The sequence below is a fragment of the Myodes glareolus genome, chromosome 5 (genome assembly GCF_982192425.1).
Source record: "Myodes glareolus chromosome 5, mMyoGla1.1, whole genome shotgun sequence".
In the NCBI taxonomy this organism is placed as follows: domain Eukaryota; kingdom Metazoa; phylum Chordata; class Mammalia; order Rodentia; family Cricetidae; genus Myodes; species Myodes glareolus.
Genome location: NC_142030.1, coordinates 24,011,014 through 24,030,768, shown reverse-complemented (window position 1 = coordinate 24,030,768; position 19,755 = coordinate 24,011,014). Strand labels below are relative to the sequence as shown.

General features: G+C 45.5%; 1 protein-coding gene across 2 annotated transcripts; it reads right to left on the bottom strand.

The window, feature by feature from the left end:
• Positions 1-3,102: 3,102 nt before the first annotated feature.
• Positions 3,103-19,525, bottom strand: Fcgr2b (Fc gamma receptor IIb). Of its 2 annotated transcripts, XM_087906155.1 has the most exons (8): positions 19,350-19,525; positions 14,040-14,060; positions 11,997-12,254; positions 10,376-10,630; positions 9,592-9,717; positions 7,349-7,489; positions 5,506-5,543; positions 3,103-5,408 (listed from the first exon to the last, which is right to left on the bottom strand). In XM_087906155.1, exons 1-8 carry the CDS (start codon positions 19,450-19,452, stop codon positions 5,322-5,324), a joined length of 1,029 nt encoding a protein of 342 aa, XP_087762281.1. In that variant the 5' UTR covers positions 19,453-19,525; the 3' UTR covers positions 3,103-5,321. The 2 variants fall into 2 exon arrangements, with proteins under 2 accessions (XP_087762281.1, XP_087762282.1); XM_087906156.1 differs by lacking the exon at positions 7,349-7,489.
• Positions 19,526-19,755: the final 230 nt, after the last annotated feature.

Here is a 19,755-nt window from a genome sequence, read left to right as displayed (position 1 = left end):
AAAGAATTTATTATAGTCGACAGTCTCGCATGAAGAGACATCAAGACAGGAACTCGAGGCAGGAGCTGAAGCAGAGATCATGGAGGAATGCTATTTACTGCTTGTTCCTTATGCCTTGCTCAGCCTGCTTCTATGTACAGCCCAGCACCACCTGCCTAGAGGGCAGGGGACGGGGTGGCACTGCCCACAGTGTGCTGGGCCTTCCCATATCAACATTAATCAAGAAAATGCCAACAAGCAATCTGATGGAAGCATTTTCTCAGTTCCCTCTTCTCAGATGATCCTAGCTTGTGTCAAGTTGACAAAAATGCCACATCAATAAAAATAAATCTCAAAAAAGAAAATGAAGCTAAAATTATAAACTGTTGAGAAAGAACATCGACAGACAGACATATAGAAGTTGAAGAGTTCAGGAATAGAATATAGAAATAAAGGGTCAGGTCTAAAACTATAGAAATATAAAGTTGTAAGTCCAAACACATTTTGGGAAAAAAAATAAATAAAACTAGCAGCCACTGTTAACCTTTAACAGACCCTTTCTTCCTTGAGAGCAGACATCCTGGCAGCTGTGTGGACAGAGGTAAACTTTTAACAATTGTCTCCTGCTTCCCAGCTTCCCAGCTAGGCAGGTACTACGGACAAAGAGTAGCTTCTAACTGTTGCCTCTATGGGACCCTCTGCTTGTGTTCTCTTAATTTTTAACTGTCCCCTTATGTGACTCTACTCTCTGCCCTGCATTCTTTCAGGGACAGTGAAAAGCAACTATGTCAGCCACAGGCTTTCGTAAACATCCTGAGTTAACATTCTAACATCCAATAACCAAAAGTTGTAAAACTTAAAATGCAGTGTGACTTTAAGCCTTACCTCAAGGTTTTAAAAACTCTTTGACCTACACCTGGTGTTTGGTTTTACTATAAAAGGAGGCCCAAAACCAGCCACCATGGCCACACTACAGAAGCCTGATCTCTGGTCACAGCTATAGCTGATAAGCTTTGTGTGTCCCATGGTGATTTTTTTCCCCTTTTGTCTGAAATAAAGCTTGCTTCTGGCTTAATAGATTTTGGTGGTCTGGCCCCCCATCATTGTGCGACCCTGGACCCATAAAAAGCTTATGACCAGAACAGCAGTAGAGGAAAAGTTACCATCTTTTATTAACTTGTTTGAAAACAAAAAATTCAAAAATAAGTAATACAATATATAAATCTAAATAAAGTAGAAAATAGCATGCTTTAAAGCAAACAAAAGGCAAAATACTTGATTAATAAGTTAAAGCTATTACAAGACAAACAAGCAAGCAGGCAAACCTTTAGTGAGGCTTCTAGTATGGACAAAGACAGAGAGGTCAAGGGTTTCAGTCTCGATTGTCATCCTGCTTTGAAAGCAGTAAGCAAGGTATGCTATGGTCATCGTAGTCTTCTCTGTAATCCGTGCTTTACTCTGTCCTCATCAATACACTATGACAGAAGCATTACCAAGGACTTCTGAGAACATTTTCCTTGTTCTCAAGGGACACATCAAAAAGGTAATTAGTCCCTTTCTTCTAGATACCAGGATATGGCATTTAAAATCACTGTGTATTCTTGTCGGTCCAAGAGCATTACCCAGAGGATTGCAGAAAAAAGGACTCAGATGCAAGGAGACACACTGTCTCCGAACTTTTTGTTACGGGAAATAATAGATTTCCTTATTATTTAAGCCAATTTGAACCATGAGTTCCTGTTATTCTCAACTAAAGTTGTCCTGATAAAAGAGCTCAAAGCTAAGAATGGGGGAAGGGGGTCAGTGTGGGTTCCTTGAGACCCTGACAAAGGAAAGAAGAAGAAGAAGAAGAAGAAGAAGAAGAAGAAGAAGAAGAAGAAGAAGAAGAAGAAGAAGAAGGAAGAGAAGGAGGAGGAGGAGGAGGAGAGAGAGAGAGAAAGAAAGGAGAAAGAGAAGCATTTTGCTGCATACCAATTAATAAAATGTATGATTTTCTGGGAAAAAAACACACATTTTCAAAATTGACTTTAAAAAGTCTAGAAAATTCTACAGAATAATAGTGATATGAAGGGGAAAGGGTGTCTAAACTTTAGTCCAAAAAAAGGGCCATATGTCATTAGAGAAGTCTACATTCTAAACAAACCAGAAGCCGCCATTTGGGGTCTGGATGTAACACAGATGTCAAATCTTACCTGAATATATAAACATTGTAATTCTTACAAAATACATGGACATTGCAGTTCTCCTAGCACCCTGCAGTACGTGGAATTCTAAAGTCTACCTGGAAGAGAGACAGCACAATAATGGACAAGAAAACCCCGAAACAAAGGAATAAGAGGACACTGGACTTTCTACATATGAAGATATGCTATAAAGCTAAAATAAGCGAGTGTGTGTTATTGAGGCAGAAAAAAAAACAACCAAAAGGAATAAGGTAAGAGAGAGAGATTGCTGTGGACCTGTGTGTGGGAGCTGATAATGAACATGAAGCTGATAATGAACGGTAGCGTTTCCAGTCATTTTTTCAAGGAATGACATGGCCATAACTGACCTCAACACGGGTGAAAATTAAGTTAGATCCTTACCTTACACCAAATTCAAAAAAAAAGAATTTCCAAGTGTATTTAAATTCAGTTCCTTTCTAAAATGTTTAAGAATTTTAGATTAAGGTTTAGTAAGGTTTCAAGGAAAGGTAATAAGTAGACTTTTATTGAACTCTTGAGATTCAGAAAGCCTTCTCTGAGTTGCTATGACAAAATCCCACAGACTTGGGTAATTCCTTATGAGCATGTGGTTCTGGAGGCTGAGAAGTTCAAACCTGGGGTACCAGAATTCTTGCTGTGTCATTCTATGGGCTAAGAAGGGGGAGAGTGGGGAAGAAAGGGAAGCGGGGCAGAGCCGAAACGGCACCAGATTCACCTCTTTCTAAGGACTCCACACGGGCTAATTACCTCTGATCAGATAACCTCCCAACCCTGTTGCATTGGTGGGTATGTTTCCAATTCATGATTCCAAGGGGACAAATCTAAGCCACAGTATTAAGAACATCAAATAACATCTGGGGCACGTAGCTCAGTGGTAGAGCAACTAACCAGCATGCAAGAATATCAAATAACCCAGAAATTATGAGAGGAAAGATTTATTTACGAATTCATTCAACAATCTATTTCATTGTCTTAGTCTCTGGAGTGCATTAGTGAATACTGAAAACAGGACTGTATTAAGCTTACATTTTAGTGTACATGAGACTATATAAACAAGAAGATACATAGTTACCCACACTGTGCCACGGAGAAAGTAAAAACAAAGTAATAGCAGCGGTTAGGAGAGGCCTTGATAAAGAGGATGTGAAAAAGAACTCACTAGATTCATGGGGCATGCGAGGCTTTACTTAAAGGTACAAATTAGGAATACAAGAGCTTCTCGATGCATTCTCCCTGGTGTCAAATGACCTTATTTGTTTCATGTGTTTGGACTGAACCACTAGATCCATGTAAGGTGTCTTCGTTATCAGGGATTTCAAGGCAGAAATTATGGAGAGAGTTTCAGTTTCTCTGTGTAGCCCTGGCTGTCCTGGAAGTCTCTTTATGAACCAGACTGACGTCAAACTCACAGAGATCCACCTGTCTCTCCCTCCAGAGTGCTGGGATTAAAGATGTGTGCCACCACTGTCCAAGAGAGGGTTGTTATTATTATTATGTGTGTCTGTTGGATGCACACACGTGGGAGTGTGCCTATGTGCGGTGTGCAGAGGTCAAAGGAAACCATCGGGTACTCTATTCTCTCTCTTTCTCTGTCTGCTTAGTCCTTTGAGACAAGGTCTTTCAGTGAGTCTGGAGCCAGGCTGACATCCAAGCAAGCCCCAGCCATCTTCTTGTTGAACAAAATAAGTCAACAACATGATCGTGTGTAAAGAAAGTATGGTCCCATACATAGGCTTTCTAAAGCTCTAATATGTTAAATATACACACAAAAAAATCCAAATGTGCATAAAACCTGCAACAGTGGTTACTCATGATTGAAGAGAGATAGAGCAAGAACAAATTTAAGAGGAATGAAGACAACAGAGAACTTCTGCTTTTTTCTTTTATACCTCTGTGCTCTGAACATACATGGTTACAGCATGCCTAAATTTCTACATGAGTGATTTTGTGGACATACAAAAACATACAATGTGATCCAATTTTTATCATACATAAACCAGCTCTGTGTAGTGGCACATGCCTTTAATCCCAGCAGTTAGGAGGTAGAAGCAGGAGGATCAGGAGTTCAAGGTCATCCTCCAGTGCCCACTGGCATTCATTTGAGGTTTAACTTCCGGAGGACTTGTGTTACAAAACAGAGTGATTACTCTGTCACAGCCACCGGAAGAGCAGTCGGCCTGAAGCAGAGAGACACTGAGCCTCTGTTCCTGCTCCTTCCCATCTATTGCTACCAGGCCAGGCGTGGTGGGTGGTGAACGCCTGCTTGCCATTGTGGAGCTCTGAAGGCAGAGGACAGTTTGAGGAAGATCAATTAACTAAAGGGGGCGGGGCACCATCTATGCAACTGTGAAAAAGTTGTCACCTGTGCTAAGACCGCTGTTTTAAGGTTGCCCACACCTCTGCAAGGAACCACCCACACCCCTGTAAGGAACCCCTCACCAATGTTCCCGTAAGTTAGCCCAATAAACTCATTGGCGCACCAAACTAGACTTGGGTATAATCATTACTTTGGCTTGTCATAAGCGCCCTTATGCTGAGATGCTTACAGCTCCCCAGCAGAAGCTAACTAACCCATCTCCCCAAGATTATTCTCACAGAAGACCAACAAACCCCAGAGATCTCAGTCTACCCTCCAATCACCTCAACCTTGGAAAAGTAAATAGGATGTTATTTTTACAGTATTTTAGTATAAAAGTACATGTGATCTTTATAGAAAAATAAAGAGGATTAAAATCCCTTATAATTCCATCATCCTGAAGCGTAACTTTTGATATTTTTGTACAACCCAATTTTATCATTGCTAAGATTATGTATCCTAATGTAATTGTTCTCATGTAGCCTGTAATATAAGCAGTTCCCATGCTGAGCAGTCTGTTAATGACAGTAATTTGACTAATTTTATTGACCATGTGAATCTATGGCAGAAGAGTCTTGAGTTGGGAAGCGGTAAGTCATAGAAGTTATTAGTACAATCAACCACTGGGGACCAGTACCATAGTGTCTGTTGGTTTCAGGACTCACACAGGTGACTGTGCATAGCCTTCTTAATATCTCCAGCATCCTCTTGACCAGGAGATACTAGATCCTGGCCTTTCCGGAAGGTTTGCTTGTTCCAATCCCAAACCAAGACAAGGGAGATTAAATGTGTTTCTGGTAATCAGGTTCTGCATCTTCATCCGGAACGTCAGGATGCTTGAGAAGTGAATAGGTGATTGTATTCTCAACCTAGAGAAAGCAGAAATGAGTCCTGAGAGCTGCAGCGAGGTCTTGGGGGAAGCAGAGGAGCTGGGAGAAGGGAAAGGACCCGCCTGGGCTCACTCACCTCAGTTTTAGCAACTTCCCCGAGATCAGGAAGATTGTCTGTGGGCAAAAACAAGTGATCAGCTGGAGCACTGCTGGAAAGGAGGGCCTGATGCGCTGCTATTGAGGCTGCAAAACCAAAGCTTAAAGCAGAGCCAAGACAAGGCTTGCTAATGCCACCCCAGGCCTTCAGGCTATGCAGTGTGGCAGTATAGCCTCCTCCCCTTGACTGTCTTGGAAGCCAGGCTTCCCCATTGGCCATGCTGGCAAAGGGAAACTAACACGTGCCACATTCTTTTCAGACAATTGCTGAACGTTCCCAACTGCAAACCAGAAGGTTTGGGGCTCTGGGAGACTGGAGAGTGGGGAAATATTCAGATCAGAGTGAAATCGAGTCCAGATTAGAAATGAATGGCTTTTTCTCTACCAGACAAATGTAGTTCATTCTTGTGGAAGCGTTGAAGAACCAGGTACTCTAACATTAAAAAGAATGAAAAAAATAGAGGAGGAGAAATAAAGGAAAGAAAAGAGAAAGGTAGGCAGGGAGAGAGGGAAGATGGGAAAGAGAAAAATAGAAAAAGACAATATTTCTCTGAAAAAATCCCAGACACCACATTCTCTTATGCTTTTGCCCTAAGTTCCCTTTGCCAGTATGAAATGCAGTGTTTGTGAATCACCATTTTGGGAAGTGGGGGAAAAGGCTGAGACAATGCCTCCAGTCTCTTCCCCCAGCCCCTGGACACAAAGAGCCCTGTTTGCCATGTTCCAGATTCTGCCCCCACAACACGTTCAGAATTCCCCCTTTTAATACACTTCTTAGCAACTGCAGCAGCTAACGATGCCTTTCGGGGAAAACACCAGCTCCAGTACCAGGCTGCGTAAACGCCTTACGACATGTGTTTATAGCAGAGTAGACAAAGCCAGGCGAGGGGTGAATCCAGCCACAGTGCAGATCTGCAGAACTGGGCTGAAGGACACAGACCCTGCTCAAAGCGAAGCCAGGAGAATGCTCTCTTGCTCAAGCTCTCAGACCCGTTGGCTCTGCTCTGAGTCATATTCCAGTCCCCTGACGTGGGCTCTCGAGGAAAGTCTTTCTCCTGCCTATTGCTGCTGTCATGGAAGCCCCTAGAGAAAATTCCACTTGCCTGTGTGCTCTGCCTTTCACTACAGTCAAAAATCGCCTGAAATACTCCCACTCCTTCTGCATGCTTCCCCCTGTTCCAGGGCTGAAAGGTCACACTGGCTTTCACTTCCCAGACCTATGAGGGTTCCGGGGTCATCTGAACCCGCTCACCCACCCACCCGCTTCTTCATGGGGAGTGATCTACTTCAGATTCAGTTGTATGATGGTGTTTAATAAACCATAATGAGTGGGCATTAGAGCCAAGGTGTGCCCACGGAGTGTAACCTATGAGTACTGCTAATTCCCCAGAATTTCCTCAACTCAAATCTCCTCTCAATATGCTACTAAAAATTGAGCCGTACCAAGCCTACCCCTACTCCTCCACAGGGAAACACGCCTGAAAAATTCTCCAGGGTTGCCTCAGACCTCCTCCTTTGCTCTAAGAGGCCTCCCTTCTTAATCTCATTGGCCACCATCATACAGCCATTAAGCCTATCCTTTGCCAGATCTGCCACATCTCCCCAGAAAGATCCAAATGCCTCTGAAGTCCTGCTCTGGAAATGTCTCCAGACTCCTAGTTGGTCTAGAAGTTTAGCCAGAGTCCACCCTCTTTCTCTCCTTTTCTCGTCTCTAGTAAGAGCCTCCTTAGGGCCAAGAGCTAGACTCAGAGCTGACCAAGAGATTTGAGTCCCAGCCACCCTCCCACTGCTCCTCCCTCTCCTGTACTCCCACTGGAACTCACAATAGCTGCTGCTTGCTGGCTCCAGTCCACATGGAGGCCCTGGGTTGCCCGGCACTGAACCCTCAGAGGGCACGCTGTACTCACCTAGTTCCTTGGGAAGGGTATCTCCCATTTCCCTGTGATCAGGGTTTCCTGGGAGAGCTAGGAGGGGCATGTAGGAAGTTAGTAGGATTATGGGATTAGTACTGGATCAAGAAATAGGGTCAGAACTGAGTTAAAGGCAACATAGACCTTTCCTTCTGGCGGTCACCAATGTTCCTCCCAACTTCCCAGCTCCCCTGCCCAGGAATCTCTCCAGTTTGTGGTGACTAACCCAAGAGGACACCAAGGGCACCAGTCTCAAAAACCACTCCACTGCATCTTTCTCAGGTTTGTCTGGCCTTTTTAGAAGCTTAATCTTGTGGTTGTGTGTGTTAGCCTCAGTTTTTAAAGTGTGATCTTTTGACTGGGCATGATGGAGCACAACTTTAATCCCAGTACTCAGGAGACAGAAGAAAGAGGATCTCTGTGAGTTTGGGGCCAGCCTGGTCTATATAATGTGAGTTCCAGAGCAGCTAGGACTACAAAGTGAGACCTTGCCTAGAAAAAAGAAAGTGTAATCTTTCTCTCTGCATCTCTCAATATTTACTTATCACCTATAACCGAATTCCTATGAATTCCAACTGCAAAGTGTGTTATGAGGTATTAGGTATTAGTCAGTGGCAGCATTTTCTCTTTCTTAGTGACTTCCATCAACCTATCCACAACATTCCCCATTTCCGTGCCTTGACCTCAAGTCCTAGAATGCTCTTCCACTTTGCCTAGCTAATGGCTACCCCCAGACTTCACCCTTCTCCACTGTGGTTAACAGCTCACACTTACGTGCTCTTTACTGTCTGTTAGGCACCGGTACAAAGGCTTCAGACTCACTCATTGTCATAACACAGTGTTCTTCATTTTTCAGACTAGTAAACTGAGCACAGAGGTTGAGTAATGTACTCAACATTGAATATTTGCAGAGCTGTGAGCTGAGATTTGAACCACAGCAAGCTGGTCCCACTGTGTGTATTTCAATCGCCACACTACCTGGGCTCCTCAAGGAAGCCTTCTCCAATTGTCCCAGCCAGGCTGCCTGCCACAATTCGTTAAACTGTGTTTAATGTGTTTTAAGCACATTAAAATCTCATGTGTTAAATGCTTGGTCTCCAGGTGGAATAACTGGGGGGAAGCAGAAACTTTAAAATTATGTCTAGAGTGGGAAGTCTTCAGGCCATCAGGGACATGCTCTTGAAGATTGTGGCTTCTCCCATCTCTTCCTTGATCACTTTGCTTGCTGGCCATAAGGCGAGCAGCTTTGCCCCACTGGGTACTTCCTCTATGGCAGTCTAGCGTGTCATAGGCCCAAAGCAATAGGGCCAAGAAAATATGACAAAAGTGTGTTAAAAATAAACCTGTTTGTTTATTGACTTATTTGCTTAAATATTTTGAGATAAGATTTTGAACTTGTGATCCTCCTCGGCCTCCCGAATGCTGACATGTGTTTACCATTATGCCCAGGAACTATTTCTCTTCATGGCTGGATTATCTGAAGTACATTGTTACCGTGACAGAAAGCTGATAAACACACGGGGTTACGAAAGCTTCCCTTTGTAAAATTTTACACAGGATCTTGCTGTGTAGCACAGGCTGACTTCAAACTCATCCTTCAGCCCAGGCTGACTTCAGACTCTTTGAAAAAAAAATCTTTATTTCTTGTTTTATGTGGTATACATGCTAGCATATCCATGATGGTCAGAGGACACCTTTTTTGGGATCAGTTTCTCTCTTCCCACCTTAACTTCAGTACCAGAGACTGACTGAACTAAGATCCCAGGGCTTGTGTTGCAAGCACCTATACTGACCGAGCCATCTCACTAGGCTTCAGCCTCTCCTCCCTTCTATCTTACCATCCTGGGGCCACAGAATGTCACAATCACAGTTCTACCATCTCATCACTCTAGCCCCCTCTTGTGAGCATCCACTTGCACCTCTGTCTGCTTCTCAATGCTGAGAACTAGCTGAGGGTAGAAAGGGAGCCGAACAGCTCCATCGTCCAGCACATGGGGTGGCAAATCACCAAGCTTGTTCAAGTCTGGTTTGACAGATGAATTTGTAAGTAGATGAATGAACAGGATGGCACTATATCAAAAGCAAATAAGTCTCTAAGCCCTAGCTAGCCCCAGCTATGCAGGAACTGATAAGAGGGTTCAGAGAGAGCCACTCACCTGGAGCCTGTTTTTGCTTGATGTAGACCAAGGATACCAGGATAATAACAAGGGTCGCTAGAGCAATTCCAGTGACAACAGCTACAATTGTCAATACCGGTACAGAGCTGCTGCTGGATCTGGGCGCTGCAAAAGACAGAGGGGAGGAAGGTAGTAAGTTCTCTCTGTGTTTCCACCCTTCCTCCAACGCTATGCCCAACGTTTGTCACCTAGAGTTGCTGTGTCCGAGTCACCTCAGAGGTGTAACAACATCACCCGGAAACCTCTTCTGCATAGGTTTCTGTGCACAGACTTGTGCCTCCCCAATAACTGAGTGCTTCCACCAAACTAATGAGGGCACACTGACGAAGATGTAGGAGCAGAGGGGACAGCCCTCAGGGGCAGTGGGGAGGATGGATCTGAAGCCTCCCACAGTTGGTGGCACCACCACTGTCTAGAACATGTCGGGCCTTCGAGAATAAATGACTATTAAATGAGATACAAGAAGTTACACTTCAGCTCTTAGGGATGTCTGGGACCTAGAGAACCCATGCACCAATGACAGGGCTCTGCTTCTCTGCTGCCCGCCAGTCCTGCCACCCGCCACCCACAAGAGAGGAGCTCTGGGCTGAGCCCACTTGCCCTCACCTGGCAGGGCCTTCACAGCTCTCCTCTTTGCCTCCCAGCCCAGTTTTGCTGCTCTGACCTTCCTAGAGCTCCACGCGGGACTATACAACTTTAGCCTTTGTTTGTCTCCTCCTCTCCCTTTCCAACAGGGAAACAAGGTATGACAGAGGCCCCGTACCTTGGACAGTGATGGTCACAGACCTCGACAAGTATCTTCCCTTTCCTAGGAATCCTGTGCAGTGGTAATCGCCGCTGTGGCTGTGATTTGCTTTGGAGATGGAGAAGTTGCCATTGGACTGACGATATTTTACAGATCTTCCATTCTGGTATAATGTGATCTTGTTCAGGGGTCTGCTCTTCCAGCTGTGGCACCTCAAGATGATGGTTTCCCCTTCCTCAAACACCAGTTGAGGGGTCTGAAGCAACAGCCAGTCTGAGCGACACAGAAAGACCATCAGACTCAGAGGGCCTGGGCTCAGTCTGAGACCCAGTCTGAGCCATACAGAAAGACCACTGGACTCAGAGGGCCTGGGCTCAGCTCTGAGACCCAGGTTACCCTTCCTGGCAGGATATGATCTGCTAAGGGCAAGAGAGCTTTAGTTTGACATCAGACAATCTTGATCTCTATATACTAGCTCCACTCATTCACAAGCTCTTGAGTCTTGGGCAAGTCATTGAACTCTTCTGGGCCTCGATTTCCTCATCTGTGAAATGGGCTTTGTCAGATTTTGCAGCTATAATAGTTCTTGGTGCATAATAGTCTCCTTCCTCTTTTGAGAGAAGGCAGCTATGGCCCTGTCCTGTCAGGAAGAATACAAGAGATGGAGATACAGGAAAGAGGAAGGGATCCAGCCTGACGGGTGTGAAGAGAATACGACAGAGCCTTCCCTTTGGGGGACAGTAGAACTTCTTAAGCTCCCCCAAAATGTTGGTTACCTTGATGAATAAAAACAGGTGTGGACCTACAGTTCAGCAGGGCCAGAGGAAAATCAATAGCTTGCTGTGCACACACTGGTGAGAGGAAGGCACTAAGAGCGACAGCGACTGTAGTCAACAATGCAGGCTCGCGGTGGCTTTCTGTGGAGAAAATCTACTTTTCGCCAGGAGCCTTATAAAATCGTTGATCTGCCCAGGAAAGATTTAATAAGTCCTACCCTGTTCCGGAATATGGAAATGGATGAGACACGGCTTTTCACCTTATGTGTCCACAAGCTGGTGGAAGAGAAAGAAAGACAAGGGCACCCAGGACTGTGAAGGCAAGAGATCAGGAAAATACCCGTGCTCTCCAGAACCTCGGGGAGGAGACATTAGCCCTCTCAGCTGAGCAGAGGGGAAAGCTGAACTCAAAGTTAAATAAATAACTGTATTTGTATAGACAACCCTTTCCACAGCCTGGATTCAGTTGTGGGCTACGGGCATTGTTCTGAGTGTCCTGTAACAGCAGGGTTTCTATGAAATAGGGACTTCCTTTTTCTGTCTTATTCAGCTGTCTGTCTTTGTCCGTGAACCTTTGTTGCTCAATCAGGACTACCACAAAAAGAACCAGCTATTCACACATGCTGAGGAATTTCTCAGGAATTCGCAAGCCCTCCACATGTGGACCAAGCACAAGGGAGGGTGAAAAGGGAAGTGAGTAGACAAACGTCCTCCAAGCAGCTCTTAGCGATGCTTCCCAGAAACCAGGAGACCCCTTTTCCTGCAAACCTTGCAGTAAGCGAGCTCACTCCACCCCACTCCATCCCACCCCCAACTTCCTGGTATCCCAGCTCCTTCCCCTCCTTCCCGGGCCATCTACTAACCAGCAATCACTTCCAGTTGTACAGGGTCACTGAGGACGTTCTGCTCCAGTCTGCACCGGTATTCTCCACTGTCATTGACTGTGGCTTTAAACGTGTAGTTGGGCCGGACCTGGCTCCAGAGGGAATTCCCATTGTGGAGCCACTGGGTCGAATAGTTCCCAGGGTTGTGGGTCCCTTCGCACTTCAATGTCACACTGTCGTCCTTGAGCACCTGGATCCATGGGGGCTCAAGTTTCACCACAGCCTTTGGGAGATCCGCTGAATTTTGGAGAGAGAAGGCAACATGAGGCAAGGGAGCCCCAAGAGCCTAAGCAGGCCCCAAGTCTCCGATGAAAAGGCACCAGTATTCCTATTGAGCGCACCAAGGGTGGGATCCGGTACAGAAAACTTCTTCCACGAAATTCTTCTACTCTTTCGGTGAACTCACAAGGAAAGTAATTGACTCTCAGCAGGGTAGAGCAAGGGAGAAGACTGGAGAGGGCTGTCAACTTTCAAACCGGACAACTTGGGTGCCTATTTAACACATTAAAACGTACCTGCCAGCCAGGGATTCCCGGCATCCCTCAGTCCCTACCTAATATAGGATAGGATAAGGCTGGCATATCCCGCTCCCTCCCCTGAACTCTCCAACCCAGGTCCTGGGCTGCCCTTCCCCCAGAGGGTCTTCCCTGTATAATCCAGACATCTTGGTTACCACTAAATAAAACAAGTCCTCACACCTATGCAAAGTAGAGGACTTATCAACACATGGGACAGTCTAGACAGATAGTAGTTTTCTATGTGCTTGAATCTTATTGGGGGGGGGGCGGCTTTCTTCCTTCCTTCCTTCCTTCCTTCCTTCCTTCCTTTCTTCCTTTCTTTCTTTCTTTTGCATTGTTTTTGCAACAGGGTTTCTCTGTATAGCCCTGGCTGTCCTAGAACTTGCTCTGTAGACCAGGATGGCCTAGTACTCAGAGATCCACCTATGCCTACCTCCAGAATGCTAGGATAAAAGGCATGCACTGCCACATACAACTGCTTTTGGTTTTGTTTGATTTTTAAAAGTCTTTGATACATATAACTATGTATTTATGTATAATACTTCAGTACATGCACACAATGTGTAATGGCCAGAGTAATTTGGATGTCTATCACCTCACACATTGAATGTTCAAATCCTCTATTCTAGCTACTGTGAAATAGGCAATTAATTGTCAACCATAATTACCCTTTGTGGTGCTTTGAATGAAAATGGCCTCCATGCATAGGAATGGCACTATTAGGAGGTATGGCCTTGTTGGAATAGGTGTGGCCTTATTAGAAGTGTGTCACTGGGGGTGGGCTTTGAGGTTTCAGATGCTCAAGCCAGGCCCACTGTCTCTCTCTCTTCCTGCTGCCTGCTAATACAGATATAGAACTCTCAACTACCTCTCAGGCACTGTGTCTGCCTGCTTGCCACCATGTTTCCCACCATGATGATAATCTGAACTGTAAGTATCTGAACTGTAAGCCAACTCCAATTAAATATTTTCCTTTATAAGAATTGCCGTGGTTATGGTGTCTCTTCACAGTCACAGGACCCATAACTAAGATAGCCTTCTTGCTATAGCACTTTAGAACTTGCTTCTCATAGCTAACTCTTCCTCTGTACCCATTAACTATCTTGTCTCCATCCTTACCCTCTCTTCCACCCTTCCCAAGCTCTGGTCATTTACTCTATGTTTCTTTGAGATCAACTTTGCAGACTCTGAATTTGACTAAGAGAGTAGAAGGCAGTTGAGGACAAGACAGACTTCTTATTGTTTGAGATAATTGGCCACTTCTCACTATAACAGAACCAGAAGAATTGCTATACTAGCGAGCCATGCTTTCTGACCACGCGCCTCCCCAGACAGGGGGAAGGAGGAGAAGAGTAGGAAGTCTCCTGGGAACAATAGCCTTTTCCTGGTCCTGACCCGCTCCTGAGCTTGGTGGCTGGCACATTCTGAGCACTTCCGGGCAGATCACTGAGGGAAGAGGGAGGTGACACATAGGACAGTAATAAGTATTGAAAAGAGGACTCACCATGTGTCCCAGCAACAAGATCTGTAAGAAAGGAAGCAAACATCAACCAGGGTCTGGACTTTCACATTGAGACATGCTTACTTACTCAGACCCAGAGGCCCCTTCACCCCCATAGCCCAACCTTCACGTCAATACCTTCCCCTGGGATTGCCTAAATGAAATACACTTTCAGAAACATTTGAGTTCTGTCCCCAGTGGCATCTGTGCTGTGACACTTTCATTAGGCCGAGCACTTTGACTGTCAAAGTTTACATGTGATTTGTTTTTCAGTAGACTTTGCCAAGGTCCATCCTGAGAGCAGGGTTTTTGTTTTGTGGGAAGGGTCTACAGATCACACGGGTAGTCCATAACCCTTAGGGAAAGAGAAAATACTCATGACAAACTATCATCACCTTAGCACATGTGTCCTTAGAATTCCCCCCATGGACATATATGTAAGTGTGTGTGTGCCTCTCTCTCTCTCTCTCTCTCTCTCTCTCTGCGTGTGTGTGTGTGTGTGTGTGTGTGTGTGTGTGTGTGTAATGTTTGAGCACAGATGAACAGCAAATGAGACCATACCAGAAAAGTGTTCTTTGACCTGATCTTTCACTAAGCAATACAAGATCTAGTAGCTGAGTCTGTTCTATGTTGCCATTTTTAACACCTGTGCCCTATCCTACAATTTGATTTTCCTGTATTTTATCTCACATCCCTATTGCTTAACATTTGGTCTTCCAGTTTTTGCTGATAGGCAAATCTGGTGGGAGGAAGAAACAACAGAAGGACACCATGGGGCTGGAGAGATGGCTCAGCATTTAAGAGCACAGGCTGCTTTCCCAGAGGACCTGGGTTTGATTCCTAGCATCCATATGGTGGCTCACAACCATCCAACTCCAGTTCCAGGGGCTCTGGCATCCTCTTCTGGTCTCCCTGGGCATCAGGCACATGTGTGGTGCACAGACATATGTGTAGCAAAATATTCATTCACAAAAATTAAACTAAAAGAAAAAAACACTAGATTTGTAGCTTCCTTTGGGAGCAGATGGAATGACCCATGGAGACAGAAATGGCTTCCCAAGTAGAAGCCAAGCATGGAACGGAAATGCTAAATGGAAGGATGGAACTCTATGCACCACTGCTGGGTATAATAGCAAAGCAGGTCCTGAGATAACTAGAACCCAAAGTGTGTGCTGTGTGTGGGTACATTTATGCACCCGTCCATGGTGGGAGTTTTCGCGTGCACTTGTGCTGAAAACATCACGAGCCTCCCAAGCCTGAATCCTTTCAGGGATAAAAGTGTGAAAGTGACTGCTGAGGAGGGGATGCTGCAAGGGGAGTGATGCTCTGGTGCCCAGAAAACTGGATTCTGATCCCCATGCCACCGCATCTCAGTATGTACACACAATCACTCTATCCTTTTGCAATCCCAGAAAGCGCACTGACTGTCTCCTGCCCTGCCTGTTCATCCTGAGTGCACCTAAAGGAAAAGCTATAAGTCCCTGATCCCCACTGAAGCCAACAGTCTGATGATAAAACCAAACATGTGTGCAACATAATACTTAAAAGACTTTTTGTCTTTGACAAACTCTCATTATGTAACCCTGATTGACCTAGAACGCGCCATGTAGACTAGTCTGTTCTTGTACTCACAAGATCTATCTACCCAGTTCTGCTTCCCTAGTGCTACCCCACCGCATCTTATAAAAGAGATGTTCTCAGTGCCTTTAGAAGAATATGTTATGGAGCTTCAGAGGAGGTAGAGGGTATAGGGCTTTGATTTTGGCTGGATTTTTGTCTAGGCGGGAATGTGAGAGAGTGGTGTTCGACACGAAGCTTCAAGTAGTCTGTAATTGTGACAGACAGAAAGGGAATATTCCCTAAGAAAGATGTTCAGATATTTGTCAACATGCTCAGCAAGTTGCAGACTGATGGCTGCTTTGGTCTGTTTAAGACACCCTCAGTAATGAGAGACAAAGCTGAAGGTAGAGGTAGATGCCATCTTCTGGAGGACCGTTGTTGCCAGATGAAGTGAATGGCAGAGAGTCAGAGCACTCGGAATCATGCCATGACTTTATCATGGTGGTGGTTAGTCTTCATTATCAACTTGACTAGACTTAGAATCACCATGAAAACATCTTTAACCATGTCACAAAGGGTATTTCTGGAAAGGTTTAACATAAGTGCTAAAACCCACCCTGAATACAGGTGTGGCCCAGCAGGTCCAATAGGCTGTGGTCCCAGCCTGAAGAAACAAGAGGAGGAGGCCAGCTGTGTACTAACACTCATCTCTCTCCTGACTGCTTCCTGACTGCGGGTGTGAGGTGACCAGCCCAGGCTCCCGTCACCTTCCCACCACAATCTATGCCAAAACAAACCCTTCCTTGAGTTGCTTTGGCCTGGTGTTTTGTCAAAGTAATGAGAAAAGTAATTAAACACAACTAATGGGCAATGGCCTTGCAGAGGTAACTTTACTTCTCTCTACTTTGAGCCTCTTGCTTATAAATGGAAATTTATAAATTTATGGCAATGCCCATGCCATAAGCTGTTGCAAGGACTGAGTGATACTCCAGATACAGCATCTGGGTGGTGCCAAAGGCACCATGTGAGAACCTTTTAAATGATCATGAACAAACTTTCAAAGTTTGATGTTTAGTTCAGTAAACAATGAGAAGTGCACACTGGGGCTGAAAGTGCTGTGTCAGACTAATTGGGACAGAGGAAGTGCAAGAGATTAGCAAGAAAAAGATGGTGATCTAGAATGCATGCTAATGACTGTGAAACACCTGGCTTCTTCATCCCTTGTCTTTCTCATCTGTAGTGACCCTGCTCTCATATAGATTAGCCATACAGGCCCATGTTATACCTCAAGGCCTTGTGATTATCTCTCCCAGCCACACCAACTTCAAAACCACAAAATCAAATGTTCCAGGCTTCAGTCACAACAATAAACCTCCTCCTTTTTCCTCCCATTTGCCCAAGTACAGCCTCTATAGTCACCTGACCACAACTTTTCTCTCACCAATATCTACCTCTAAGTCCACTCCCCCACACACCCCTAGCTTAGAGTCCGTGTTTCATCATTACCTCACCTCATTGCAAATCCCTTTATCTTTTTGTTGCTGTTGTTGTTGGAGCCCGAGCTGGCTTCAAACTCGTCAGGTAGCCCATGTTGGTCTTGAACTCCAGTCCTTCCTGCTTCTACTTCCCAAATACCATGAACGGATCCCCTTATTTACCCCTTTGACTCTATCAAAAGCATCAATATTCCCCCATGACTTTGCTTCTTCATCTGCATTGACGATAGGAAGTAAAGAAGCCCCACATGTGAGAAAAACCTAAGAGGCGAGACTGAGAAAAATTAGCATTTAATAGAGCATGAAGTTGATAAATGTGAATGAGCAGGGGAAAGGTGGCATTGCTCATGCAATTAGAAATATTAGAGAGATAAGAACATTTGTAAGGAGATGGTGGTATGTTAGATTTTGAATATAGTTTTGTTTCTAAGCTGACTTATAGATGTCTAATCCGCAGGCAGGAAAATTAAAGTCTACAGAGGAAGGAAGGACAAATAAGTGACAGAGAAGTAATAACTGAAAATCCTGAGTGTGTGAGATAAGCAAGGAGGCTAGGACAGTGCGTGAAAAGGAGAAAAAAACCAGACATGTGGAAGGGAGAAGCCATCGTTTACATGCTCCTTCTATATTCAGCATATATGAAAACTATGCTCTTGTCCAGTGCAGTCATTAGGAGGAAGACGAATACCTTGTACTTTAGTCAGAAAAGCCGTCTGTTCTGTTCTCTGACACGTCTCCAAATCTAGTCTCTGGCACAAAGAACTTAGAAGAATCAACTGAAGCACAGGTAGTAAAAGGCAAGTGGAGTGTCCACACTGCTGGCTGAGGAAGATCCCTTGTGGATGAAAGGGGAGAATGACGAGCAGGGTGGACCTGGAACTATGTCAGGAGCCAAAGTGCCAGCCCTGAAGACACTTAGACAGCACCAAGCCTTCCCATAGCTGTCCTGGAAGATTCCAGAGCTACACAGGGTCAAAGGCGGGAGCAAGCAAGACACAGTCAGAGGGAGTTATAGTATTGAATCAAGGGATAAAATCCTAAGTGTGGAGGCCCAGAAAACAATGAAAAAAAGTAGAGATTTAGCAAAAGAAAATGGAAGAAAATGCCATTCTTGGAAGTCTTCCCCATGCCGTTCTTGGGAGTCATCACCAGGTGGCTGGTGGCTGTACAGCACAAACAGAAAGGCATATGCCTCTCTAGGACTGAGCCTTCCCATGTGAAAACCGAGCTATCTGGTGTCACTCTAATATACCTACTTGTGTACAGATAGTCTCTCTTCCATACCTCTCTCCCTGGTAGCCAAGTCCCACCCAGCACTGACAGCTGAGGTCCCTCAGGGCTGACCAGATTTCACTATGAGTCACAGCATGTAACATAGCATGTGGTAGGGGGTGGGGTGGCTGTATGCTCTCCTCTCAGAGGTGTGGGTAGAAACCTCAGAACTGAGCTTAGAAGACGGACCCACAACAGGACTCCCCTACTGTACTTCACCCAGATTCTTCTACTCACCCAGCCCCATCACTTTCTGCCCTCTGGCCCACAGGTGAGACCAGGACCAGGAATCTTCCTCTGTCTCGGTCTAAGACTCCCAACCCTGACTTTCTTACTATGCAGAGCCAAGACCAAGCCCCATGGTCTATGCACTGAAGGAGGCAGGAGACATTTCTCTGGCCCCATAACTGACAACTCCAACTTGCCCAGATTTGTGATGATCTGAACCTAAGATCCCAGGACAGCCCAGACCTTCTTGTGCCTGCCCTTATATATAAAGGGAGGGGTCCTTCTGCCAGATAGAGTGGCTTCATAGGCACAGAGAACATCCATTGCCACCCCCTCCGATGCATCTTAGTGCTCCCTACCAACACTTGTCTAAAGCAGCACTAGACATCTTGCCTAGATTTGGTCCTGCGTGAATCACAAATTCAAAGGGAAATTGGCTGATTGATAAATTTATCACTCAAGTCTAGGGCACTAGATTTCCCTTAGAGAAGGTTCTGGTGGGGAGGGTGCATCAGGGACCTGACTATCAAGTAACAGTAGGTTCTAATGGGAAAGGGTTAGTGCAACAGGGACCTGGGTACCAAGTGACAGGAAAACAAGCAACAACAAAAACTCCTAAGCCCAGCCAGGCTGTTACAGCCTAGTTCTTAGCCTGCTACCTACCAACATGCTCCCTGTGCTGTGTCCATCCCTGCACAAGTCCAACCCCAGCCCAGGTGTCCTTGCCCCTGCTTCCCTTCTGGAGATTCTGACTTACTTAGCACAGCTGCCCACAGTAGCACTTGGCACAGAGTCTGGGAGAGCATACATGCAGCCCAGTTGCTCTCCTGGGGGAGAGGTAGGAGTGATGGGATTCGCATGGTTCCTGGAGCGAGTCAGCTGCAGACACAGGCTCCTCTCCAGCCTTGGCAGACTGCAGCCAGAGAACAAATTCTGGAGTCCAAATGAGGAAGTAGAAAGAAACGGTCTGTTTAATCATTGGCTCCTCCCCTTCCACCCTCTTTCCTTTCTTCTTTACTAGAAGAGTCAGGACTGACCGAGTGAACTTGGTTCAGCTCAAGTTACAAAACATTGAGAAACTGAGAACCAGCTCCCTGCTTGTTCTGCTGGAGCCATAGCCGACCTGTGACTCAGATGGGAGATGGCCACCCAAACTCAGCTCA

Coding starts and splice junctions, on each gene's coding strand:
- Fcgr2b (XM_087906155.1), bottom strand. CDS start 19,452: ATGCGAATCCCATCACTCCTACCTCTCCCCCAGGAGAGCAACTGGGCT. Junction 14,061..19,349: donor ACTGTGGGCAGCTGTGCTAA/GTAAGTCAGAAT, acceptor CCTTTCTTACAG/ATCTTGTTGCTGGGACACAT. Junction 10,631..11,996: donor ACAACTGGAAGTGATTGCTG/GTTAGTAGATGG, acceptor TGTGTCGCTCAG/ACTGGCTGTTGCTTCAGACC.